At 38.3% G+C, this 27,726-nt stretch overlaps 1 protein-coding gene and 1 long non-coding RNA gene across 8 annotated transcripts in view; one reads left to right on the top strand and one right to left on the bottom strand.

Moving 5' to 3' along the window:
* Positions 1–27,726, bottom strand: part of ZNF609 (zinc finger protein 609) — a 185,918-nt gene that overhangs the window by 31,414 nt on the left and 126,778 nt on the right. For all 7 annotated transcript variants that reach the window (XM_072962242.1, XM_072962243.1, XM_072962238.1 and 4 more), the window contains one exon: positions 23,401–23,626. In XM_072962242.1, the coding sequence (XP_072818343.1) occupies positions 23,401–23,626 (226 nt within the window). The remainder of the gene's footprint in view (positions 1–23,400; positions 23,627–27,726) is intronic.
* On the top strand, positions 15,744–27,563 carry LOC140696764 (uncharacterized). Its single transcript, XR_012073251.1, has 4 exons — positions 15,744–15,850; positions 19,755–19,813; positions 25,818–25,932; positions 27,444–27,563. It is a non-coding gene; the product is annotated as an uncharacterized lncRNA (long non-coding RNA).

The raw sequence follows: 27,726 nt of genomic DNA on the forward strand, positions 1-27,726 counted from the left end.
CTGTTGTAAGGTGAAGGGATACATCAATGCACAAACCTTGCTCTTATACAACTGATATTCAAGTGATGGGAGACAGACAATAAGCAAATGAACAACTAAATGTATGTTAGTGGTTAAGCCCTATGGAGAAAAATGAAACAGGAGCAAAAGAATAACGAATGTGAGGGATAGGCATGTTGGTATTTTATAAAGGGCAGGTCAAGAGGAGCCTTACTGAGAAGGTGACATTCAAGCAGAGAAACCTGAGAGAGTGAGCCATGAGGAAATTAGAAGGAAGAACATCTGAGGCAGAGGAAAAAGCAGGTACAAAAGGCCCTGTAGTGGGAATGTGCTTGGCAAGTTTTCGGGAAGAGCAAAGCAGAGTGAGACTACAGTGGAGTAAGTGCAGGGAGAGTGGGAGGAGAGGTCAGAGAGGCGAGGGCAGGCCGGATCACGTAGAACAGAGGTTCACAGACTTAATGTAAGGAGCCCATAGTAAATATTTCAGGCTTTGCAGAAATATTTATCTCTGGGATAATTTCTCAAGTCCTGTAGCACAGAGTCACAGACAATACATAAATGAATGGGTATGACTGTATTCCAATAAAATTACTAAAACAGGCAGTGGACTGGATTTGGCACCTGGACGATAATTTGCTGGCCCCTCATATCAACCATCTAACACCTTATAAGGCAAATAATGGAGGCCAGAAGGGAATGGTACATATGCCCAGGCCTGGCCTCAGAATACATTACTTCACTGAAACAAAGCTATAAATGTGACCTAAATAAAACGCTTCTGTCGACATAAAGCACTCAAAAGTGGTTTGTTGAACAGATAAACTGAAACAGTAGCTTGTCTGGGACCCAAAATAACAATTATTTAACTGTTTCTACAGAAAAAGGTTTTGAATTCCAAAAAACTGTTTTGAAAATAAAATTAACTTTGGAACACAAGCCATTCATAAGTTGAAGACGTAACTTACAACAATACCGAGGATATTTTCATCTTTTTCTTAATGACTCAGGGACATTATTCTAGGTATGACTATCCTATGGTGTTGTAGAGGAATGTCCCTTTAAAAATTACTGAAGTGTCAAGGGTTGATGACCCTCTATTAATTGTGACCAGACTTCTCTGCTGAATTGTGTTTCGCTTTTCAGGCTTCCCTCTGGTTGTCAGCAGTCACTCTTTGTCATTAACATGTACCTTTTGCAGTCCTAGTCTTTTCCTTATCATCACCCTCTGTATCACATTCAACTTCTTTCTTAAAATCTACTTTAGATGAGGAAATCAGGGAGTCAATACTAATGTAGCTGTATCACCAGGTCCTGTAAGTCCTTTTATTTGATGTCTTTGACATTCCACAATTAGCTCCATGATTTTCTTAACAGTCTGTTATATTTGGAACTCAAAGCCCATGAGGAAAAATTCTATAGTTATTAGCCAAAGGAATCAGTCAGACAAAACCATTTTTGGTACTTGCTACAACTAGTTTGTTAGTGAGCTTTGAATGCAGTGTGAGGTGTATGTGATTCATGTCCAATAAACAAATCGTCAAAAATTGAAGATTTGTTTTCATTCTTCTTTTAAGTATGTTATCTCTACCAACAGGTAATGAGGGTCTCAGTATAGATGCCAAGAATGCTTAGACATGGCTATAAAATGAAATACAGATCTTAAGACTCTCTTAGACAGAAAAACTCAAAAACATTGCTTAAGGCAGTGGTTCTCAAAGTGTGGTTCAGGGACCCCTGGCAGTCCCAAAACAGTTTCAAGGGGGCTGCAAAGTCAAAACTGTTTTCATAATAATACTAAGACAAATTTGGCTTTTTATTTTCATTGTCTCTTGAGTGTACATAAGAGTTTTCCAGAGGAAACATGACATGAAATTTCAACAAACTGGATATAGAAATATATATGAGAATCCAGTGTGTCTTCTATTAAGACAGACATTAAAAAGATTTATAAAAATAAAAATAATGCAGCTCTTAACGAATATTTTTGTTTTAGAAACTATAGTTATTTTTCATAAATATATGTTAACATGTAATATCTATTCTTATTATTTTAAGATGGATTTATAAATAAATACTTTAACAGTTTTGGTTTTAATTTCTATTATGGCAAATACCAATAAATACAGTATCAATAGATACAAACAAAAGCTCTTAGAGGTCCTTGATAATTTTTAAGAGTGTAAAGGAGTCTTAACTCTAAAAAGTTTTAGAACTGCTGACTTAAGGCGTACCACCCAAGCATTGTTTTCTTTCTGCCTTTTTATAGAGATGTTAACTAACTTGCTGCTGTCTTCACCCTGGGAGACAGAAAGTTGGGGAACAGCCAGTCCTACCACTTGCCTACCCAGAAGGGGATCTGCCTGCCCAGCTGGAATTCTCCTAAGTTATGAGAATTCTGGACCCCAAGAGAGGCAACTGATGATCTGTAAAGGAAGCAGGGAATTTGGGGTAAAACCAAGAGGGATTATGGGCTGAAAAAGGAGGAAGCGGAGCTGGCTTTCTGTGGCATCTGGATGAAAGCCAGTCACCATGGCCTGTCCATTCTGCCTTTGAATTCTCTCTGCATAAAGCTATCGTTTTGGCATTATATGGCAAAAATGTGTCAAGGTATAAATTTCTTTTCATTCTGGCTTATGTGAAAGTAAACAGGACTAGCCTTTGGCAAAGCTGTTTAAGATGTTCTTTGACTTAATAAAGGTTTATGTTTCTAATGTAAGCAAATCCACCAATCTTCTTTTGTGATTTCTTCCATCACTTTGCTTAGCTTTTTAATCTAGAAATTTGGATATTTACTTATGTATTATTTTAATTGAATGGCTTTACAGAAATCAAACAAATACATATCTCTTTAAGAATCTTGAACTTGTATGCTTATGCGTGTATATATATGTATGTATACTTATATACATATATACATACATAAAAACTTATTTTTTCTATTTTGGAAATTACTTTTATTAAAAAATTCTTTTATTAAAGTATAATAAAATTATAAGTTATATGTACAGTGTGGTGATTTAAGATATGTATACCTTTATATAAACTTATGTTAGACAATTTAAAATGGGCCTGTAAACCAACCTTTTCCCCCTCATAGAGAGTTTCCCTAATACCTTTTACTGAAAAATCTTTTCCATCTCCCTTAATTTGTAAGTTTGCTTATAAATTAGGGGCTGTTTCTGGACTGTCAAATCAGTTCTGCTGAGCTAATACAAAACAGTATTTTTTAATAGGTTTTAATTACTTTGAAATAAATGGTAAAGGATTTCCCCTTCACCCCTCAACATACATGCTGTACACACTAAATAAACATCCGATTTCACAATCGTGTTAACTGTTCTCAGTCTTAGGTGAATATGTAAATTCTGCAAGGTTTTTCCTCAAAAATTTGCAGTCTCCTTTTTAAATATTCTGGTAATGGTCCTTCCCTCTACCTATGCCCAACGCCCTAGATTCCTACTTTCAGGACGTTGAGATGCTAAAGACAAGTTACTGGAGTTGAGCAGAGAGGACCCTCTTTCCCTCTTATACATTTCCAGTTCACTGGTTATCCTGCCCTAGTACAGGTATATTTCTCTTACGGATTTTTTATACCTCCTCTAAACATAATCCATCTTCAATCCTCAAAGCCCTAAGACTTCTGGGTACAAATTTTATGTTGTCTGTTGTGACTTAACTTATTTGACTTGGAAATTAATCATTTACGTTACCTAATTTCTTATCTTGACATCCTAAAACGTATCCCTATGCCTGCTATACTATTTCTGTTTCGAGATAAATGTCCTGACTTTAAAAATAATATTAATAACTATCCTTTGAAATTGTTAACTGTTGCTGCCACAGGTAGGTGGGTTAGAAAACAGGGGAAGAAGACTTACTTTCTACTGTCTACCCTTTTTGTATCTCTCTTTTTTGGGGGGGGAGGTATCTTTTGCATGTTGTGCCACATCATGTATGTGTATAAAAAATGGAAACCCCTGACCCCTCTGAAAACTCCTGTATTAGAAGAGATAACATCTACATTTTTTTCCTTTCCTAGCTAAATACTTAGCAGGTAACTCAGTAACTACTGAACAGAATAGATAACCCCAATACTGGTTCAACTCAACAAGGCAGCGTTTGGATAAGCACCAGATCTCATCTCTGGCTGACGAGATGACAGCAGAATAGGAACTCCTCAACTACTTAAGAATTTCAAACAAATGGGACCTAATTGAACTTAGAAGCTTTTGCACAGCAAAGGAAACCATCCTATATGGCAATAATGACTTTATGGCATTAAAATGTAAAGATTTAGATTTTTTTTAAACCGCAAATACAACTAAAGGGGATCCTATATGATTCTGATGCTTCATTTCAAGTTACAATTCTACTTTCTCAAAATCATTTAAGAGTTAACACTGACTGTAAAAACCCAACATGTTTTATTTCATTGGGCTCACGTTTAAAAGTAAATACCTGAATCTGTCCAACCAAAGTTGCAGTCAGTTCAAATTCTTGTCTTTTATTTATGTCTTGTTGTCAGACACAATTTACTATAGATTTTGCAATGTGCATCCATCTTCCTCCTTCATCTGTGAGATGAACCATCAGAAGCATTCTAGACCTTACCTGTCATCACACACTGAACATGCCCATTCAGTTAAGATTTAGACTCCAATATAATCCCATTAAAGTTGTAGAAGAGGTTTCCCAAATCCAAATGATACAAAAAGATATTTAGTCCCATACACAATGCGTTAAATCCTTTGTTGTTTTCTCCAATTTTGTTCCGTTTTGTTTTTTCAGCAGTGGGGTGTATATATTTGTATGAAGCCTTGATGGCTTTCAAGATAATAGTTTCCATTTCTTGGGTTTAAGAGCCTTCCATATATTATCTCGTATTTAATCCTCTCAACAACCCCTCAAGTATTATCATTCCCATTGTACAGATGAAGAAATGGAAGCTTAGAGCAATCTGTTGCAATGCTACAGAGCTAAATAAAATGCAAAACCAGGATCTGAATCCAAATCAGTCTGGCTAAAGTCTGTATTTTTAACTACACTGTCTCACAAGATGAGAATACACTTTCTTGGTTCTCGGCAGTTCACGTTTCCAGGTGTAAAACACTAAACAGTCCATGTACTGTACTTGAAAATAAAATTGTGGACTAGAGTGAAAGATATCAACACTTGTAGGTTTATTTTTGGCTGAGAAGCAGGTTATTGATTTTATGTTTGATCTCTCTCTCTACCAGAAAGGAAATAGAAGTGGCAATAAAGCTGCATACTGGTGGCAAAGGGAAAAATACATGAAGCAGCAACAAGAAGCAAAAAGAAAATGTCAAAGTAAGCAAAAGGCATGAAGAGGATAGAAACAGAAAAAGAAGTAGGGGACAGAAACTCAAAAGTTCAAAGCTACAAGGTTATTATGAAACACATACAGTTGTCCCTCAGTATCAGTGGGGGGCTGGTTGCAGGGCCCTCTGACTCCCACCCCTGACTGCCAATACGAAAATCCCAGTATGCTCAAGTGCCTTATATAAAATGGCATAACAGTTGCATATAACCTATGTACATTCTCCCATATACTTTAAATCATCCCTAGATTACTTGTAATACCTAATATAATGGAAAAGCTATGTAAATACTTGTAAATACAATGTAAATAGTTGCTAGTGAGTGGTAAATTCAAGTTTTGGTTTTTGGAATTTTCTTTTTCCGAATATTTTTGTTCCATGCTTGATTGAATCCGTGGATTCGGAACCTGTGGATATGGAGGGCCAATTGTAATGTGTTTCCTTTCTCTGTGAGTATTTTATTGATGATATGAGAAACTAAGCTCAGTTCCTAAAGAGCTGGAAAATTTCAGAAGTATCTTTTTTCAAAGCCGTAAGGAAAAAAAAGATGTAGCTTAGCTAAATCAATCAAGATACACCCTTTACATAAAATTATGTGTAGTTATTTAAAATATTATAGGAGACCACTTAATGTTACAGGAGAATATTCATGGTATATTCCTCTATAACAAAGAAGATTACAGATACACAGATAAGGGTACCAATTTGTTAAAAAAATAAAACAAAAGTATATGTATAATAAATATAACAAAATCATAATAGTGGTCTTATCTCTGGATGATTTATGATTTTCTTCTTTGTAATTTAGGATTTCTCCTTTTTCTCTAATTTCCAAATTTCCAACAATAAAAAGTGGTTACTTTTTGGGGGGAACCATCACTATTTCCAAAAGTTTTTCATCACCTGAAACAGAAACTCTGTAACTATTAAGCAATGACGCCCTAGTCCCTCTGCCCACTAGCTCCTAGTAACTCTACTGTCTCCCTTCTGTCCCTAAAACTTGCCTATTCTAGATACCTCATATAGGTGGAATCATACAGTTTTAGTTCTTTTGTGTCTGGCTTATTTCACTTAGCAAAATGTTTTCAAGGTTTATCCACACTGTAGCATGTATCAGAACTTCACTCCCCTCTACTGTTACTCCATTCTAAGTATATACCACATTTTGGCATCTTCTGACAGACACTGGGTTATCCACTGGCTATTGTGAATAATGTTGCTATGAATACTCATGTACAAGTTTTGTTTGAACACCTGTTGGGTATATAATTAGGAGCAGAACTGCTAGATCATTTATTAATTCTATGTTTAACTTTTTGAGGAATCATCAAACTGCTTTCCACAATGGCTACAACATTTTATGTTCACATCTGCAGTCAACAAAGGCTCCAATTTCTCCACAACCGAACGCTTATTTTCCATTTTTAAAATAAAGTCATCCTAGTAGGGTGTGAAGTGGTATCTCACTGTGGTTTTGATTTGCATTTCCCTTATGATTAATGATGCTGAGCATCCTTTCATGTGCTTATTTGTATATCTTCTTTGGCAAAATGTGTATTCAAGTCTTTCACTGTTTTTTTGTTTTGCTTTGTTTTAGAAGTATAGTCAGTTTACAATGTTGTGTCAATTTCTGGTGTACAGAATAATAGTTCAGTCATACATATACATACATGTATTTGTTTTCATATTCTTTTTCATTATAGGTTACTTTGCTCAGTTTTGAATTGCACTGTTTGGATTTTCTGTCGCTGAGTTGTAGGAGTTCTTTATATATTCCGGATACTAATTTCGTATCACATATATGATTTGCAAATATTTTCCCCATTCTGTGAGCTTTTTTTCATTCTCTTGATAGTTCTCTTTTGATGAACAAAATTTTAAAATTTTGACAGAATTCAATTTATCTATCTTTTCTCTTGTTGCCTGTGCTTTTGGTGTCATATCTAATGAACCAAGTACTAGTTTTTAAATCAGTTAAAAAAAAGTAATTTTTGAAAAACATCAGGGGAAAAAGTAGTTGCTAGTAGTGGGACAGAAAATGTAGGAGCAGGTGTAAGTTACTGCCTCTCATTCTGAATTCAAAGCACAGTATAATACAACTTACAACAAAGACATTTTATTTTTCTTTTTTTTGGGGGGAGGGAGTAATTAGGTTTATTTATTTACTTTTTAAAGGAGGTACTGGGGTTTGAACCCAGGACCTCATGCATGCTAAGCATGTGTTCTACCACTTTGAGCTATACCCTCCCCCAACAAAGACGGTTTTTAAGGATCCAAATTCCTCATTTTACTAGAACATGACCTAGTAGAGGATCTCTTGGTTCAAAGATACGTATAAAAGCTTCTCTACTTCATAAATCAACTATATCTCAATAAAGAAAGAAATAAAATAAATCAATGTTACAATATGTTTTGGGGATTATGAAAACCATCGTGAGGAAGATTACATGTAATCTTGTAAAAAAAGATTGCTAAAAACAGTCAAAATTAAGATCATGAAGAATATACTCTATTTCATGAAAAGTTGCAAAAACAAGACTCAATCTATATGTTGTTTCTGAAAAAAATTCTTTACTTCAAACATTCAACTTATCAACTTTTATAATGAAAACAAAGCTACCCACTGGATCAAGAGCTCATCAATTTGGCTCACCATCTACAAATGGCAGGCCAGATCATTTGTATAGTTAGTGTCTACTTCGGACTTAAAAACTAGTAGACTTGGTAACAGCCCTTTGGTATCAAATCATTTTACAGATTTCATGCAGTTTACAATTGACCCACAAGACTCACACACAACTCAAGGGAGCTCTGGTAGAGATTTATTCCTGGATATGTAAATATCAGTTCTAATAATATATGTTATTTTTAAAAACTTGTGTTTCTGTTTCTTTGTTCTTCTTTTTAAAAATTCTTTGCTTGCCACCTTAAAAAAAAAAGAGCTAAGCCTAATGTCCAATGCTAATGGGAGTGGTTAACAATAAACATTAGTGGTTGTGGCTGACACTTTTCACACTGGTGCCAGACTGGTGTCCACTTTAGTCCTGTTCTCTAGAAGCTGACTACGTCTTCAGCTGTGTTCTTCTTTGCTTTCCTGGTAAAGTCCTCTTTACTCTCCTCAAGCCTCTTATATGAGCCAAGGGTCCTTTTAGCCACCACTAAATGATCAAGAGTCTGCTAATGGGCTCTGTGTAGTTCCAATTTTTTCTAAGGGAAAATGACAGACATGTTTGTCTACTGATGTTAGGAGTGGGGGCAAGAAGGAGGAGGATGCATCTGCAACAAATATCGCAGCTCCCAGAAAATACTACTTTCTGGTTTTCCAGTCCTCTCTAGACACAGGGTGGAGGAAGAGATCATATGAAAGTAAGTCACAGTTTCTGGAAACCTGTAAGCATAGCTGCAGCTTGGCCAATAGCAATACAATGTAGGAAACTGTCTAGGACTCAGAGAGGAGAGAGAGTTATAAGAGGATGCCTGCGAGGAAGGCCAGTTTGTAATTCTGGGTACTGCTACCTCTGTGGAAGCCCCAACTGGGGAAATGCAGGAACTGTTTGCTTACAGCTGATCTCCGGTATATTACTATCTAATATTTATCTTGCCATGTAATTAGAGACTATGCAAACTTCAGAGCACTGTTTCGTCCAAGACAAAAGTTCAAACCAGAGAAGTAGGGAAAAGGTGAACATAATCAGAAATTCACAAGAGTGAATAATAGCCTTCAGAAATGGAAAGATGAGGGAAAATTAGGACCATCTATGGTTCATCTTCTAGCTAAGATTTTTTTTCCTAAAATGCTTGTTATCTGAAAACCACTTTTTATGTTATGGGTTTGCCATGTAGTAATATCAGAAACTTTGGTAAAGACTGCTATATTTCAGAGAAAACTCCAGTCCCAAATTTGTCTACTGAAGTAAAAATTATTAGAGAGAATGCTTTGCTAGGCTATAAATTCTTACGTTTTAGCAAAACTTATGAAGGCAGAAACTAAAATCAGCTTAACAGCAATATTTTCAGTTTTTATCTCACTTATCCTGGCAATCCATTCATCTATAAGGCATGGATGTGACTGTAGGGAAGGACCAAATCATGTGTAGGTTTTAAAACCAGAAACCCAAAGGCAGAAATGTGATTATTATTCCTTTAGAGAGAATACTTTCAAAGAGAGTCTATACTTACCAGGAGTTCTTTATTAACATTCTAAGAAGAAATCTGTGAGGTTATCCAATAAGCAATTTAGGATAAAGTATTCTGCAGAAATGCCTGAAACCTACAGAGCAGCGGTTCCCACACTTGCTGCATACTGGATACACCTGGAGCTCTTTTAAAAATACTGACACATCTGGCTCCCACCTACAGACATTCCGATTTCGTTTAACTGGGTGAGACCTGAGCATCAGGACTTCGTAAATCCCCGCCCCCACATTCTAATGTGCAGCAAAATCCAGGAACCAATGCTGGTGTCTTTAAATTTTTCTACCTTCAGTTCTAGGAATGACAGGAAACAAAAATCCGAAACCCTGGGATCTTTTGGGGAAGAATAAGCCAAAGAAAGCACAAAGGTAATAACCATCATCCTGGAGCCATTTTCACAGAACTATGGTTATTTTCCCTCCACAGAATTTCAGACAAAAGTGTAACAGAGGCCACCTGAAACCATTATCAAGCAAGTACCGGTCTGGTGAGTGGTTAGGTAGATCTGCTGCCGCTAAAACTATAAGCAGGAAAAGAAAACTATGACCTAGTGTAGGTTGGAGAGGAAAGGCCAAAGTGGAACATCCACCAAATGTAAACCACTCCACCCCCAGGCTGTGGGGACTGGGAGGCTGGGGAGGAAGGCTAAAGATCTGATCCAGTTCCTCCTCCCAGAGAAAAGTTCCCGCACCACGGAAACTGCTTAAGTGCAACAAGGGCTGGTTCACCACACCCGTAAGCCTCACGTTCTCCCTTTCCCCTTAGTGAGGCAGCCTCACGATGTACACCCACAGTGGGAGGTGGCTCAGCAGACGCCTCGTGCCTTTGGCTGTCCAGCTGGAGTCCTTGTTGGAAAACCACTGGGAATAAGAAGGAAGGTATCATCTCAGTGGGACAGCTTTGAAGAAATATTTGCCCGGGGTTGAGATGGAATCACACTTGTCCACAGTTTTACTGCTTTATGACCTGGCAGGAAGAATGAGGATAAGAGCATGGCTAGGGACTGGCCTCCAAGGGGCACTTTTCCTTTCAGCTAGAGGCTGAGAGATGCAGCTAACTGCTGAGGCCTCTTTTTCTTTCTGGCAGCCGCCACTTGGCATTTTCAGGGTTTGTTAACAGAGCAGAACTAAACCACATTGAGACCCTCAGTGCTAAGGAGACAGGAAACACTAGTGGCAGGAGAGGAACAGCCGGCATCAGAGGGTGGACACTCTTCTGCCCAGACCGGCTTGGGAAGCAATGCTTCTCATTATTATGAGCAGTACTAGATTTCCTTCCTCTCTCTAACTTGTGGCAATAATTATTCTGAAATTTTTGATGGCCTCTGTTATGGGTTGAATTGTGTCCCCCCACCCTCCCTCCCAAAAAAGATATATTGAGGTCCTAACTCTCAGCACCTCAGAATGTGATCTTATTTGAAAACAGAGTCCTTACAAAGACAGTCAAATTAAACTGAAGTCATTTGAGTGGGCTCTAATCCAATATGACTGGTATCATAATAAAAAGGGGGAATTTCAATACAGTGACAGACACAACCAGAGAGAAGATATGAAAGTACAGAAGGAAAAGAAAGCCATGTGACTGGAGTGACGGCATCTACAAGCCAAGGGACACCAAACACTGCTGGCAAACACCAGAAGCTGTAAGAGACAAGGAAGAATTCTCCCCTCAAACCATCAGAGAGAGCACAGCTCTGCCAACTCCTTGATTTCTGACTTCTAGCCTCCAGAACCATGAGACACTAAATTGATTGTTTTAAGCCACCCAATTTTGGGGATTTTGTTACAGTAGCCTTAGGAAACTGATACAGCCTCAAACCAGTATTGATTAAACCAGTCAGATTTCACTTTAACTATCCTCCCTGAATTACTGCTGCTAGCCAAGGAGATTACCGTCTAGGTCAGTGGTTTGCCAAAGGGGTGGGTGGAGAACAGCGGTGACGGCAGCAAATCATAAATCCTGGGGAGCTATTTCACAATAAACATGCCCAAGCTCCACTGCGAACCTGATGATTCAGAATATAAGTAGGGGGTAGCTAACATATATTTTAAACAATCTCCTTAAGCAATATTACTGACTTGCTCTGATTCTGTACCCCTCCCCACAACTGAGCTTATTAAAATATAAAAGGATAAAACTTCGAGGCTTCTTCAGATTGAGCTGTAGATTCAATATAATCCCAATCAGAATCTCAGCAGGGTCTTTGTTTCCATAAAAATTCATAACTCATCCTAAAACTTATATGGAAGTGCAAAAGGCCAAGAACAGTCAAGGCAATCTTGAAGTATGATAAAGCTGGAGATTTATACTACTAAATGTCAAGCAAGACACATAAAGCTATAGTTATTAAGATAGTGTAGTATTGACCCAAGACTAGACGAATGGATGAACAGAAAGGAAGAAAGAGCCCAGAAATAAATCCACTCATATGTCATTTGATTTATGACAAATGGGACACTGCAGTGCAGTGGGGGAAGTTTGTCTTTTCAATAAAGTCCTAGGTCAATTAGATATCCACATGAGAAAGGCAGAATCTTGACTCCCAATTCACATCCTAAACAAAGATCAATTTCAGATACATTATAGATTTAAATATGAAAAGAGAAACAACAAAGTTCTTAGAATATCTTTATTATCTTGGGAAAGGCAAATTTTCTTGAACACAAACAAGCACTAACTATAAAAGAAAAAGATAAACTAGACTTCGTAAAAACAAGAACTTACTTCCATTTATGAAAAGGTACCATTAAGAGAAAAGGAAAGATAGAGAAGACATTTATGATACATATATCTGACAAAGGACTCAAAACCATAATATGCAAAGAACTCCTAACAAACCAGTAAGAAAAAACTATACAACTCAATTTAAAAATAGCTAAAAGATGTGAAAATATACTTCATAAAAGGAGATTTCCAAGTGTCCAATGCTTAATTTCATAACTTACATGGAAATGCAAATTAATATCACAATCAAATACCATTACACACCAACCAAAATGGCTAAAATGAAAAAGACATAAGGTCAAGTGTTGGCAAGAATGCAGAGCAAACAGGATTCTAGCTGGAAGTAGGAGTATAAATTGGTTCAGACACTTTGCGAAACTGGCACTATCTATTAAGCTGATCATATGCATATCTTACGACCTAGGAATTCCACTCCTAAGTGTTAGAGAATAAAAGAATGTACAGATAGTCCCCCAAAGGACATGCACAAAAATTTTCACAGCAACATTTTTCACAGCAGTCCCAAACGAAAAACAACCAACGTGCCCAATAACAACTGAGTAAATTAGTTATATTCATATAATGAAATGCTGTAAAATAATGAGAATAAATAAAGTACAACTATGTGCAACAACACGGATGAATTTCAGTGACATAATGTTGAACAGCTACACATAAGAAAATACATACTGTAATGATTCTACACACATATATAATGTTCAAAATGGATAATACTAATCTACGATGTTAGCAGTCAGAACTGATTTTCTTTGAGGGGTGAGCTATTGAAAGGGAGATACGAAGGGGCTCCTGGGGTTCTGGTAATACTGCACTTCTTCATTTAGGTGCTGGTACCACGGAGTGTGCTCACTTTGAAAATTCAGGGACCTGTGTGCTTATGGTTTGTGCACATACTCATATTTCTATTGTTGTTTCTAAAATTTTTAACTGAAGTATAGTTGATTTACAACATTTCAGGTGTATAGCAAAGTGATTCAGTCATATGTGTGTGTGTGTGGATATATATATTCTCAGATTCTTTACCATTATAGGTTATTACAAGATATCAAATACAGTTCCCTGTGGTATACAGTAGGTCTTTGTTGTTTACCTACTTTATATATAGTAGTATGTATCCGTTAATCCAAAATCCCTAATTTATCTGCTTTGGTAACCATAAGTTTGTTTTCTATGTCTGTGAGTCTATTTCTGTTTTGTAAATAGGTTCATCTGTATCATTTTCTTTAGATTCCAGATATGAGATATCATATGAAATCTATCTTTCTCTGTGTGATTTACTTCACTTAAGTATGATAATCTCTAGGTCTATCAATGTTATATTTTTATACTGTTGTTGAAAGATCTATTAACATAAAAACAAAAACAAAATCTTTGGGTTTGTGACTCCTGTACATCAGAGTCAGGATCAGCTGAAATGTTCTATACTTTTAGACAAGTTCTATACTTCAAAGGCAGTCTGTCCAACTGCCGGGGTAGGAGACCTGTCTAATATCTAAAGCAACAGCATATGGGGGTGAGTGTGGTGGTGCAGGGTCTACTTTATTCACCCATTCTTTCTCCATACTGATACTTGATTCTGGAAGACTTTTTAAATATAATAATTCTAACGAGTAGGGTAAAAGCTAAAAAGCAGAGGGGAGCTTGGTAAATAGGAAGATGCACAGTATTTCAAGTGTACGGAATGATACAGGAAAACTTCTAAAAGAGAGGGATAATTAGAGTCAAATAAGAAGAAAGCAGGTTGTTCACTGAATTCGTTCAGGGTTAAAAGTTTCATTTGATTATTAGTTCAATGAGGGTGGAAAATTATTTGATAGCAGTATTTCAGGCTTGTTTTAGACATCCTAAAGAGAAAATAGAGTACAACTTGTGGGAGGGGAGCTACTCAATTTCTCACCATAGCCTTTTTGTCATAGAGCTTGTTGCTATGGAGAAGGGAAATAAAGGATCTGGCATGAGTAAGCACAGGGACAGTGGATTCCTTATGCAATTAACAAGTAGCAGGGCCTATAAATGACACACTTTCCATTCTTTCTAACCCCTAACCCTCTAAAAGTACATGGGTCTGGTTTGCCACTATAATTTAACTCAAATACAGAGAGGCCTAAATGGGCCTAACAAAGCCAAAGCCTGGCAGACAGAACACAAGGCCATTTAGCAATGCTGCCTCATGCCAAGGGAATCAGCTACCTACCCACCCTATCCTGGGGAAATTATCTCCAGCTGCCTAAATTATAAAGTTCATGCCCTACGATTTCTCTGTTCGGTAGAGCTTATGGGAGATGGGATAACAAAGTAGCAGAAGAGGTGGAGAACAGCATCTTGTTTCATGGAGTAGTCAGAGACAGAGAGGAGGTGTGGGGTAGGGAGAGAGATAGGAGAGAGAGAGAGAGGGAGAGAGAAAATATCTCACTGGTATCATTAAAAGGCAGTAGCAGTGACTTTGGAGAAAAGCTCTGCCTGAACTGGTCAGAAACTGCTGCCATGGGAGAAAAGGCTAGCTGCCAAGTTTGTTAACAGCTTCTGCCCATCAGCTTTATCAATGAGGGCAGGGCCAGGACCTGCTTTTAGCAGTGTAGAAGCACTGAAACAGGAGGGTCCAACATCTTCCAGCAGCCCTCACCACAACCCATGATTAATAAAGACAGTTCCCTCTTCTGTCCCACAGAAATGATCAGTTATAAATACCAGAGCTGGAAGGACCACAAAGAGATGTAGTCCAACCTCCTCATTTTGTAAATGAGCAAACTGAGGCCCAGAATAGTTAAATGACCTTATCAACGGGGCAAGAAAACACAAAGGCTCTCAAATGGGGCCTTTTCCCCTTGGAATCATGCCAAAGCTAAATTAGTTGGGGCTCGTGATTAGTCGCAGTTTATATCAGAACTGTATTTATTGCCTAGGTATCACTTACTGGGGTTCATACAGAAGTAGATGAACTAAATTATTTGCTAAAGGATGGCATTAACAACAACAGAGGTATGTCTCTGAACCCATCTGAGAGGGTTTTGTTACTGAAATATCAAAAGAATCTCATTTGAAACAAGCCTTACATATCTGGCAAGCTTGCAGCCTGGCCAACTCACTGCCTGACTCTCCTTTGCTGGAGGGGAGGGAGGAGGTAGGTGAGAGTGCACAAAAGGGAGATTAGTTTATTTTGCAATTTGCAAAATGAAACTCAAAAAAGTCTGTAACTGAAACTTTTCCTTAGGGCTTCAAGATTTAAATATAAGACAGTGGACAGATAACACAATCCACAAGGGTACACAAACACGTAACTGCCCTAAAGCATCCCCTGGGAGTTAACTGCCAGGTGGAAAGAATGTGTTGGCTGTTGTTTTGGGTGGAGGAGGGGCTGGGAGAAAGTAAGTATTGATTTCCCTAATGCTTTCTTTGTGTGGCTGCTGTTGCCATGTGGTGGTCTGTTGCTATGAAGATTTGTGGTGCCAGACAATGGCTGCTAGCTCTTTATGACTGTGCTACTGGTAGAGCTGTTTCTGCAAGAGTCAGGCTAGTAAGCGGTTGGCTAAGCAGTAGAGAAACCCTGGTCACTGCACACCATCTCCCTCCAGGTAAGAGCTGCCTGAGGCAAAACTGAAAGTGAAAGAGCATTAATTACAGCCAAGGAAAAAGAAAAATCAGTAGCTGAGAACCATCTTTACCTTCTGGTATAAGTAGCTAAAATTAGATATTTCATGGTCCACACGCATAACTTCCTACATCAGAATCAAACAGAATAAACCAAGGGTAACTATTAAGGTTATGATTTCCATGAAAGGTTAATGGACAGCCTCTTCCGTTTAGTGAGAAGGACAAAGGCCCACAGCTGGGATCTGCAATCAGCTGAGGATGAAGATCGGCTGAGGCAGGTTCTCAGCGGAGCTACCACAGGCAAACTAACTTCCTGCTAAGCAAAACCACTGCCTATTACTCTGATAATGAGAAAGCTGCAGCCCACAGACCAAGTACAGGGCTCAAACACACAGTTTGAAGCAGAGCCAAATGTTCTCCCAGGTAACAGCACACAGAGCACACAGAAGTCACCCTCGTCTGTGTAGATGTCAGCTGTTTACTCAGTCTCTTCATCCTCCCACAGATGACTCTTCTCAGAGCATATATACACTTCTAGGTATATATAACTTAAAGATCATCTAGCCCATAAGATGTTCAATATGGTAAACCACTAGCTATATGTGAATGTTTAAATTTAATAAAATTAAAAATTCGGTCCCAGGTGCCACATTTCAGGTGCTCAGTATCACGTGTCACTGGACTATCATTTTGGAGAGCGTACTTCCATCACCAAAAGTTCTACTGGGTAGGGCAGATGTAGCCCAAGCCCCTATAAGTAGGAAATCTAAGGGCAGGAGAAGTTCAGAGAGTTATCCAAGATCACACTGCTAGCTAAATGTATAATCTGTTCTGGAATCCAACTCTCTTGACTCTAATTCAGAGATACTAGTTCTGCACGACTATGCCTTTAAGGCACTATTATTCCTGGACACAATTCTTCTCAGTTTCAGACACTGCTAGTTGCTGGAATAAAAATGTACACCCTGATGTGGAGAAGGAAATGCATAGCCTTTCCATGTCTGCTTACCCATATATATAACAAAACCTTCACCAAGTGCAAAACTTGAAAACTTTCTCCACCCCACCAAATCATTAAGCTAGAATTCAGCTTTTCATACCCTCTGGCATATAAGGGAGCTGCACTCACTTCAGCTTCAAAAACATGGTACAGCACTACAACTTCTGTCTTTCTGATATTCCAGCAAAAGAAGACCAGACTAATTTCAGAGATGTTGTAAGAGAATTTCAACGTGGAGTGGGAGGGTGAACCTAGATAAATGATTATCAAAACAGAAGACTCCTCTTCAAACATAGTTTTACAAAGGACCTTAACATATAAGTCACCCCAAAGTAGAACTCCTCTGGGTTTCATCTGTTGGAGTAGCAGAGGTGGGGGCTAGGGCCTGTCCACTCAGCACCCCTCACTCCTTATTTATGACTGCTTATGAGGTTCCTCCATGCTCAAGTTCCTCAGAGTATAATTTCAAACCATTTCCTCTGAAAAATCTCTGGAGGTTCTATCACTGACTTTTGTAATTTCAAAAAACTGGTGCTGGGAGCAACTGTTTTAAAAAAAAAAACAAAAACAAAAAACAAAGAAAGCACCTTACAAAATTCTTCATTATTTTTAATCAATAACTAGCGAATGAGCCCGAGAGGTTACCAAAAAAGTGACAAGTTTTAACCACACAGTCAATTTTATTAATCAAATATTTAGTGATTATTTTACTTTCTGTGTAAAGACTGAACTAATCCTTGGAGAAATACAGTGATACATAAAATGCAGTTCCTGGCCTAACCATCTTATAGTCTAATAGAGAAGAACAGACACAGAAATCCTAGGTGGAAACAAGTAAGGATTGGTGTATAGTCATGACACTGTAGTCCTAGAAAGAGAGGAGAAAGAGGGTGGCACGGAACAAAAAGAATTAATGAAGAAGCAATGGCCAAAGACTCCCAAGATTTGAAAAAAGACAAATTTACACATTCAAGAAGCTAAGTGAACCTTCAAACAGGATAAACTCAAAGAAATCCACGTCAGACATATCATAATCAAAATGCTCCAAATGACAGAAACATTTTGAAAACAACAGGGGAAAATGACATATTACTTTATAGGCAAATAACAATTTAAGTGACTGTATATTTCTCAGAAATCATGAAGGTGAAAAGGAAACGGAACATTTTAAAGTACTGAAAGAAATGTAAACCTAGATTTCTATACCCAGGAAAAAATACCTTTTAGGAATAAAAGTAAAATAAAGACGTTCTCACAGAATTAATTCCCAGTGGATCTGCTCTAAAAGAATTACCAAAGGAGAGTCTCCAGACAGAAGGAAAACGATAGAGGGGACTCTCAGAACATCAGGAATGGAGGAAGAACAACAGAAATGTTAACTGTCTGGGTAAACGTCATACACTAGTCTTCTGAATTATTTAAAACATATATGATGATTGAAAGGGAAATATTTTTAAATACCAACAAGGTCCTACTGTATAGCACAGGGAACTATACTATATCTTATAATAACCTATAATGAAAAAGAATATGAAAAAATATATACATATAACTGAATCACTTTGCTGTAACCAGAAACTAATACAACATTGTGAATCAACTATACTACAGTTAAAAAAATTTTTTTTCCAGTGGTCTGTTGGGGTTTTCAATGTATTAGGTGTAATACACAAAACCAGAAGCTTGCAAACTGTTCAAAAGCTTGTCAAAGGGAAACAGATTAGGTAGAAAGCAGATGCTGTTTTACCGTTCTCCTCTGTTTTCAAACTTGGGGAGTACACATGTTGGCTAGAGCTAGATTAGCAATTTTGCAAAAATAAGTAACTGTAAGGAGCCTGGAACTCCTTGTGAAGCCATTATAACAGCCTTAGACTGCCTATCTTCAGAATTCTCTTACATTAAATCATTATTACTTCATTTTCTGTTCCTAGCAGCCAAATCCCATTCTTTAACTCAATGTTTCCTCAACTTCCCTCACCATGGCACACACCGTAAATGAAAAAATATATTGCGGATGAGGCTGCTTGTCAGGCAAAGGGAGTGCGGCACCAGCTGCCACAGGTCCCATCTAGAAAACAACAGGACAGTAACGATCAGTGTTTCAGCATCCTAAAACCCATCAGTTTTAGGAGTTTCTAACCTAATGAATACATGAAAGAAGAAGGAGTGACACAAGATAAAGAGAAAAATTAATTAGAAAGAGACATGGAAATTTGGGGAAGTGCAATATTACAAAGGCAAGAGAGAAGAGCTCCAAGAATGAAGAAATAGCAGAGCTTCTAAAAGTAAAGGAAAGACAGAGACGACCTTTGGAAAACAGATAATCATTGGTATGAGAAATGTTTCAAATAGTGGCAGAAGAAATCTGATGGCAAGGTGTTATATGATACTGGGCAGGTAAAAAGAGATCGAAAACAGCAATAGCAAGTAGGCAAGAAAAGGGGAGAGGTCAGTAGTTCAAAGGGGTAGCAAGGATGAGGAAAATATTTTCACTGTAAGGAAGTGTTACAGTGGGAAAGAGTTTAAACAGGAGAGGAAAGAATGAAGATGAAGAAGAAAGAGTAGATAAAATTCATGGTATAAAATCTCAAAGAATCTTCAGAATAAGAAGAGAAAAAGGAAATAACAATAAAAAGTACATTTTAATAAATAGAAGGGAAGCTGGAGGATGTAGGTGGGTAGCTTTGACCTTGGTTGTTTAAGAGCCTGAAGAGAGAATGGAATGGATTAATGAATCTTGAGAATGAAGTAAGTACTGGGGAGTGTGAACGTAACAGGCAGATGAAGGGACTGTTAAGCGGTACTGTGAACTCAGCTTATGTCAGCTAGCATAAACTTGTATCAAAACCAACTAGCTCAGTTTTGTGAATTCTTTCACTTGTCAGTCTAGGATCAGGAACTGAAAAATGGGAGGTGGATATTTCTTCAGTTTGAGACTGGCAAGGTAAATAGTTCAATTTTTCTGATTAAACAAATCTATAGAAGCAAGTGTACAATAAAATCTCACCAATGGTATTAATATTTTCTAGACTTCATTCTCATGAGTGGTATATGAAACTGTCCATTGGTATATGCCATAATCAAGTAGTACTGGATCCATGCTGACTCTAAGGTTTATTAAGTGTAGTAATTTAAAAGCTGGATATGTCCTCACTGGTCACCTAGTTCAACTGTATTTAAGAGATGAGGTAACTAAGGTTCAAAGAAGTTAAGGAACTTGTCCAAGGTCACAATGATAGTGGCAAGGACATAGAGGTCTCCTGATTTTCTCTCCAGAGCTCTTTTCACTGTATCACAAATTCTTCTAGAAAGTATATCTGCCAAAGTGAAATATGCTGTTAGTGATGGCCTTCAACTTAGTGCTGTGGTCTAAAAAGGAGACCCTGTAGCACTTCTGGAATTCTTATCTAGTAAGTTAGCTTTGCCTTTCCTTAAAATACCATAGAAGCCAGTAAGCAATTTTGCCTCAGCAAAAGTATATGGTCTGCCTTAAGATTCCTGATACCTTAACCCTGGTCCTGGAAACAGCGTAAGACTGTGAACCAAAAATAGTCTTGGGACCTGTTATTCTGATTTGAAGTGAGGTGGGACAAAGTGAAATCAAGGGGAATCAGGCCTCTGTGTAAGTGCAAAGACTAAGTCTCAAGTTAAGGAAAACACCCCAGGTTATACTTCGGTCTTCTTAATAGTCCTCAGGTTGAACCTAGGGAGGATCTTTGTAGTGCTGGCTGAATTAGGAATGGCCTAAAAAGAGATAGGATCTGCAGGTATTTCCAAATGCCTCCAGACAAGGTTTACAGTGAGAGCTAGGAAAGAAAGAAGCAAGGCTGCCAGACAGGTGAACAAAGAAATGAGGAAGAACTGAGGCCATGACCCTTATACCTGTTCTCTGCAAGGTGGCTCAGTTTTACAGGGACCTCAGGATCCTCATTTCCCTTCAGAGGCCAAGCACTCATGGCTTCTCTCTAAGCTGTATGGGTTCTTCCATTTGAAGAAGTATGTCGGACAGAGAAGACAGAAACAAGCACAAAGAGTCGGAGCGCAAACAAAAAACCTAGAAGGCTAGAAGGATTTTTTTTTTAAATATCTGTAAATAGTTCTTATTATTAACTTGAGAACTGATTCAGTACACTAGCTCTTACATATCTGAGAGAATGATCTTTGCAGAAAATCTGTTATCTAAAGATCAAAAGGAATCTGAACCAACTCTGATTCCAATTCAGATCTCTGCCAACAGCCAGTTCAGGTGAAGGGCCTCTGGGATGACCAGAAAGCAGAGTGTAAAATTGCAGAACCATTCTTTCTCTTGTGATGAAAGAAAAAGAAAGAAGTGAGGTACTAAGCTCTGAAACACAATATAAGTGGGAGAAAATAAGGTGTTAAAACTAAGAGAACTAAACATCTTATAGGTTTAAATAAATCAGAGTGATCTTAAACCTGGTGAGGGTAATGTTTATTCTGAGTTTGAGAAGGTATAGAATTTTGGAAGCATGTGACATTACAGTACCTATTAGATACATATGAATGGATCCAGAAATGACAATCACACAGGTGCAAGCATTCATTCACTCAAATAAATATTTTGGAGGGCCTACGATAGGTGTCAGGCATTAAGTACTAGGGATATAATGGTGAGCAAAACACAGTTTCTGAGCTCACAAAGCTCAAGAACAGTGGAAGAGAAAGACATATACTTTCCTGTTAAATTATATACAAAACTGCAAACTATGATATCAATACAGGGTGAATTTAAAGTGTGTAACGGGGATCTTGGTAATAGGCTGCCAGCAACAATCACAGAGTCTTTCAGAGCAAATAATTAAAAAACAAAAAACAAAAAACTGCACTAACATCCCCACTGACAAGGAGGGAGAACAGGATCCTCAGATAAAAAGGTAACTACTGTTCTCAGGCGGGTGAAAGGGTTAGCCCCAGTCTCAGGGTGAATTCTCAGGTTCACATACATGAAAAGCACACTGCCCTTGGAGAAAGTCATGATCACACAGATGAGCAGAAAACAGTAAATTGGCAGGATATTAATGTTTTCTATTTTCAATATAATGAGGCAATAGGCCCCGAAGTTTGTTTGGTGGCCCAGAGCTGTGGTCTGTATATGTTTGTCATTCCAACAGACTCTGGCTGTTCAGATGTTTGGCCAAAGGCAGATGAATTTTTCCAAAATCAGAGGCAGCCACCTGTGATTTTAGGTTGTATACTGTACACATACATATAGAGTCAACCGCTAGATCAACCTCTCTCTCTGCTGTCTCTGCATCAGTTTCTAACACAATAGGATTATTTTCTTTTCCTTTTTGCATTATGGTCTTAGGCACACAATAAAACTTCATCAGCAATGTTTGTTATTCTATAAGCTTAAACTTTACTATGTTGCTAATGACAAGAACACAGAATTTTTAACCTGTGTCACGTTAGCACCTACTGCATGAAGACTTTAAGTACTGAATCACAACAAAATATTCAGAGAAACAGACTTTTATTAGAATGACCAGAATGAAATGCCTGAATTTCTATGGGCAGACTGACAAGACAGCTTATGATAATCAGAGATAATTAGTTGTGCTCCTCTGGGCCTCGAAACTCCTCAGAATGGGGACACTTTGAAAGTCTGGTTACTGATGCAGAGATCTGATGGGACTCTGAGGGCCAGCCTCACTAACCACACATTCTATGACAAGCACTTGGATTCTTTATAAAAAGAATATATACTGAAATCAGATTGCCACAGATGGTACCAAGGGATCTGAAATACATGGTTAGGTCCCTTTGCCCCCTATTTGTTCAGGTTTATGAACTTACAAAACAGAAGAGATTCCATTCTCAGGGGCAAATGGAACGTACAAGAAGTCTAGATGGTAGCCTTGGGCAGCAGCACCATACGGTGAGCCAACTGTGTAGCAGATGCATGAAAACAAGACCAAGTAAACAGTATTCCCTGTTGCCTAGGCCTATAAAATCTGCACTAAGTGACAGATGCATGAAGTGGTGTGGGTGGCTGGGCAATGAGGCAACCAGTGGGAAGGAGCTGGCTGCACCTCCAGGTGTTAAAAACGGCAAGAGTTGCATATTCAATGAGCCAACACTAAGTCAACTTAAGAGCGCCTGTTTTCCATTTCCTTGACTCCCACAGCTGCCCTTTTATTACTTTTCATCTTCAAGCCTGACCCAAAAGTTCATGTATATTCAAATTCTCCTACATAAAATGATAGCAAGGAAAATGGAGTGTACAGACACAGTCTGAATTACATGGCCAGCACCTACCAAATGTGTGTGTAAGTACCAGGGCCAACACTGTTGAATAGCTATGAAGGGGAGATAACTGATTTTTCAAACTGGCAATCTCTAGAAGATGGGCAATTTCAGAGAAGTTTGCTATAACCCTCTGGGTAGGTCTCACCAGCAAACTATGGTCACTTGTGACTCCTAGTAAATACTTGGTATTATTTATAACAATTAGCCCCTGTTGACAGAAGCAGGTTGAGAAGGGATCGGAAAGCCGCACGTAGCACTTACCATCTTCTGTTTCCTGCCACACGATGCCCTCGAGGTTGACACTTGTCCCAGGTTCACAGGGGCCCAGGCACTCTGGCTCTGTGGCCAGAGCCACATCACATGTGTTGACCCCAACTGATCGGGTACGAACCATGATCTGCTCACAGGGGGATGAGATGTCATTACTGACCACTGGCACCAAAAGGTGCAGTGGCAGCACTGCTGGTGTGGAGACAGGGGACTCCATCTGCAGAGGAAGAGAAAGTTGTAGCTGAGTTGCGAGAACATTTAGAGGAAATATTTCCTCTGCATTTAATCCAGTCCAACATCTTTTCCTGCCAGAGTGCACAGGGCTTTAAATATAAGACTCGGTCCTTACTGTGAAGTTCTAGCTCATGATAACACTACAAATCTAGGGGTTTAGATGAGCACACCCTGAACTAGGAGAAGCTCTATTTCTTATCAACAATCTTCCTCATAAACTGTGCTTGGCCAAAAGTGTATTAAAAAACACCCAAACCTCATCTTATTTTAAAAGCTCTACTGAAAGAGAATCAGCACTAGATTTCAACAGCAATGGCACACATAGATTGATGACAAAGGCTCAGCTTCTGAGGCATGTTTTACTGCTACCACTTTGCTTCCCTCTAATCATTCAACAAATAATACATTAATCTGGTATAAAATCCAAGAATACAGGTAGGGATCAAGAGGGGAAGAAATATCCAGACCCCAGGAATGCCATTTCAAGAGGACTAGACCTGGGGGGAGGGTCTAGCTCAGTGGTAGATTCCGTGCTTAGCACGCACAAGGTGCTACGTTCAATCCCCGGTACGTCCATTAAAAATAAATAAGCTCAATTACCTTCTCCCTTGCTCCCCTCAAAAAATTAAAATTAAAAAGAAATGTTAAAAAAACAAAAAGCGGACTAAATCTTTAGTTCATCTTCAGGTAGAGGAAATCTACTTAAAAGTTATAGGAGGACTGGGAGTAATCTGATGGAGTTTTTTAACCCACAGAGATTATAACACTGATTGGTTAATGAGACTGGCATTTTGGAGTGTGAATCTAACATTAAATTTATCTGTAAGAAACAGGAGGTACTGTCACTATCTAGAGGCCAATCCATAGCAGTCTGCAGATGAAGTCGACTACGTACACATACACAGGAATAGTCAACCACAAGAACCAGCAATTCACCTCCAAAACTAGAACCTCTCACCAAAAATGCAATTCCTTGGATTCCAAGAAGAAAGCAACACATCTAGAGCTAGAAGAAAAGATGTAATAAAGAGTAATAATCCCTTAACTCTTTAAATCCTAGCATCTATCAGGTTGACAAAGTACCAACACTGAGTTAACAGTGCCCACATCCTAACTAAACAGTGTCTTGCACGTGCAAAACCTCTCAGTACACACACTGACTGATCTTCCCTAGAGATTAAGTATGAAATCAATCAGAAGACCTAGAAAATGAGAGTCAAGGATGTGGACCCTCTTTCCCTTGTGAAGACTTTTTACTCCAGGTTAAATGTACTCCTTCAACATACCTACATTCAGAGCCAGCACACATGCACCCATAAATCAAGCTGCTGGGCAACTCTGCAACAGAACTCTGGTTCTAGAATAGTTTACTGCATGACCACCACCCTACTATAATCCATCTCCCTTCTCTTAACACGTATATGCATGAACATACACCTTCCTGGACTCGAATACCACCCTGGAAGCTGAGATCTGGGCATTAGACCCATTCTCTACAGCCAGCTCTGACTTCTTGGATTGGAAGTCAGTGCTATTTGCAGATCATCACTGTCAAGAGTCCACAGAATGCCAAAACACTGATTCTGATTAATTCTGGTCCTTGAAAAGCTGCCAAAACATTATCCTTATCTGTTTGTTGTTACATACATCCACCCTGTACTTCCCTAACTCCACTCTTATAAAATGAAAGTAGAAGCCTGAATGATGAATCTTCTGCATAACGGTAAATGCCAAAAGGTATTTTTGGTTTTTGCACTCTTGAAAATCAAGCATTTATAATTTAACTTGGTAACATTCTTGGGAGGTACTGAAACCTTGAAAGACCCTTTAAAACTTCTATGAATATATCTGAAGGTGAAAGCAACACAAAAAAAGTAAACCGGATTTCCTGCTGCTACTGTGTAGTGCTGGATTCTGGTTCTAATCACTAAGCCCTCTCAGGAAGCTACAAAAAAGCGGTTCATTAACTCTTTGGAAAGAAAGGTTCCTGGACATTTTACCCGTGAGAGATACTAGAGAGGGGCCACACCTCTATGTCTTGGTTCTTTCTCTTGGAGAACTGAGTTAGAAGCAGCTTGACAGTATGTGCATTTCCTTTACTTGCAGTTTGTTGCCTTTTTTATATCTTTCTTTTACTAGCAGAGAAATTTTTTTGTCTTCTTTGTTGGACACAGAAATTGGCCTAAACCTTCTAGGTTACTCCTGTGAATTTCCTGATTGCCTCACTTGGGCAAGTCCTACTGCCAACCCAGTTCATCGCTGAGGCAGCAATCCCGAGTACCCAGGGAGGTAAGTCTGCAGGGGGTCCCCTGCACACTCTCTCAGCCATCACAGACAGCTCTTTTCTGGAGGTGGTTTCATTTCCTGTTAGGCTTTAGGTTATTCAGTACTGCTGAGAGGCCAAGAGAAAGATAAGCTACTAACATTCTAGACAAAACCAGGCTCGCAATTCTATACTGACAGATCCAGAAAACAACATCTAAGATATAAATACAAAACACCGTTGCCAAATTAAACCTGAAGAGAAGAAACTTAGCTGAACTGATCACTAAGTATAACAATACACGGAAGGAGCTGATTAACGTATGTGTGCATCAAGCTGCCCTTACTGATCAGAGTTAAGTTACTAAGTAGAGTTCAGGATCTTTGTGTGAGGATGACTTTAATTATCTAGCTAATTAAGTGAGATTTTGGGGGTGGGGAGAAATGAGGAAATCCACCTATGGATTTGGAACGACTACTCAGTTTCCTTCTACTTTGCAACAGAAATCTAAGGAGAAATCACAGAGCAGCACAATAATGTTTAATTACAGCTCTAGCTCTGCTAATTACTGTTTGGTCACATCTATAATCTACATTAAGCCATAGTGCATAATAAGCAGCTCTGCGATATTCGTCTAATAACCTAGGTGGCTTTGTGGGATTTCAAATTCTACTATTCACTGGAACAAACGCAGCTTCATTTATCACTCTCCAGGAGGGTAAAAATTTAAAAAATGACTCATTTTGCCATCTTTACCACATACTTAGGATATAAGAGCAGGGACTGTCAAGAGACTGATGCCAGCAGGGAACATAAGGAATAGAAATATAAAAAGTCAAGGTCATTAAATGTCTTAACAACTATGACAACAATAAAAGCTGGGCCAATTCTCATATTCAAAAATGCTAAGAAATGCCACCATGGACCATGGGGCTCGCTGAAATGCGAAGGCCAACAACAAAACAAAAACCTGTAAACAGACTTAGAGGTTACAGATGGAAATCTCTTAAGTTTCCCAGCACTTCATGTCCTTTATCTTTTAATAATACTTCTTGTAAGTTTACCTTTAGATATTAGTCTATTAGCACCTATTAAGGGATCTGAGTGCTGATAGGCAGGTGACACAGAAATGAGGACTGGAGAGAATAAAGGCCAGAGCCACTAATTTCCCCCAAGAAGTAATTATACACTGAGTTCAGCTGCTTCTCACATTTGAGAGGCACTAATAGAGGAAAAATGTCAAGGTTGCAACATAATTTTCGGGGTAGAAAATGCAGTGAAAAAAATATTTGGAACAGACTCTCCCCTTCACAAATATGAGTCTGACATTTTTACCTTCACAGTCAAAAGGCTGAAAGGAAGCTCCTACTGATAACTGCAATAACTCTAAGAAACTCCCTTTTATCCAAGATTATTGGGGAAAATGGTTAGATGAATGTTCAGATTTATCAGAAAAGATTGTGCAGAAAGTAGAATGGCATCAAATATACTAAATACTGTATTAATAAGATGTTCTTTTTTGTCAATAACTTCACAGGTCCTTCAAGATTTCAGTGACTCGGCATTAGCAATACTAACAGTAATATACATTCTTGATCCATGGACAAACATATAAGTGCTCCTCCCGCCGATGTATTATATTAAACTTGATTTGCTCAGAAACTTTTTATTGTGAGTTACTTTAAAAAAAAAAAAGACCAGGTAATTTCTCTCTCAAATTAAAACAGGGGGGAATGTACTTAGTTATTTGAACTGCCTTCTGTTGATTGGCATTTTGAGACAAAATAAGTTTACTGTATTTAAAAAAATAGTTAGCAATT

This window comes from Vicugna pacos, chromosome 6, assembly GCF_048564905.1.
Source record: "Vicugna pacos chromosome 6, VicPac4, whole genome shotgun sequence".
NCBI classification, from domain to species: Eukaryota; Metazoa; Chordata; class Mammalia; order Artiodactyla; family Camelidae; genus Vicugna; species Vicugna pacos.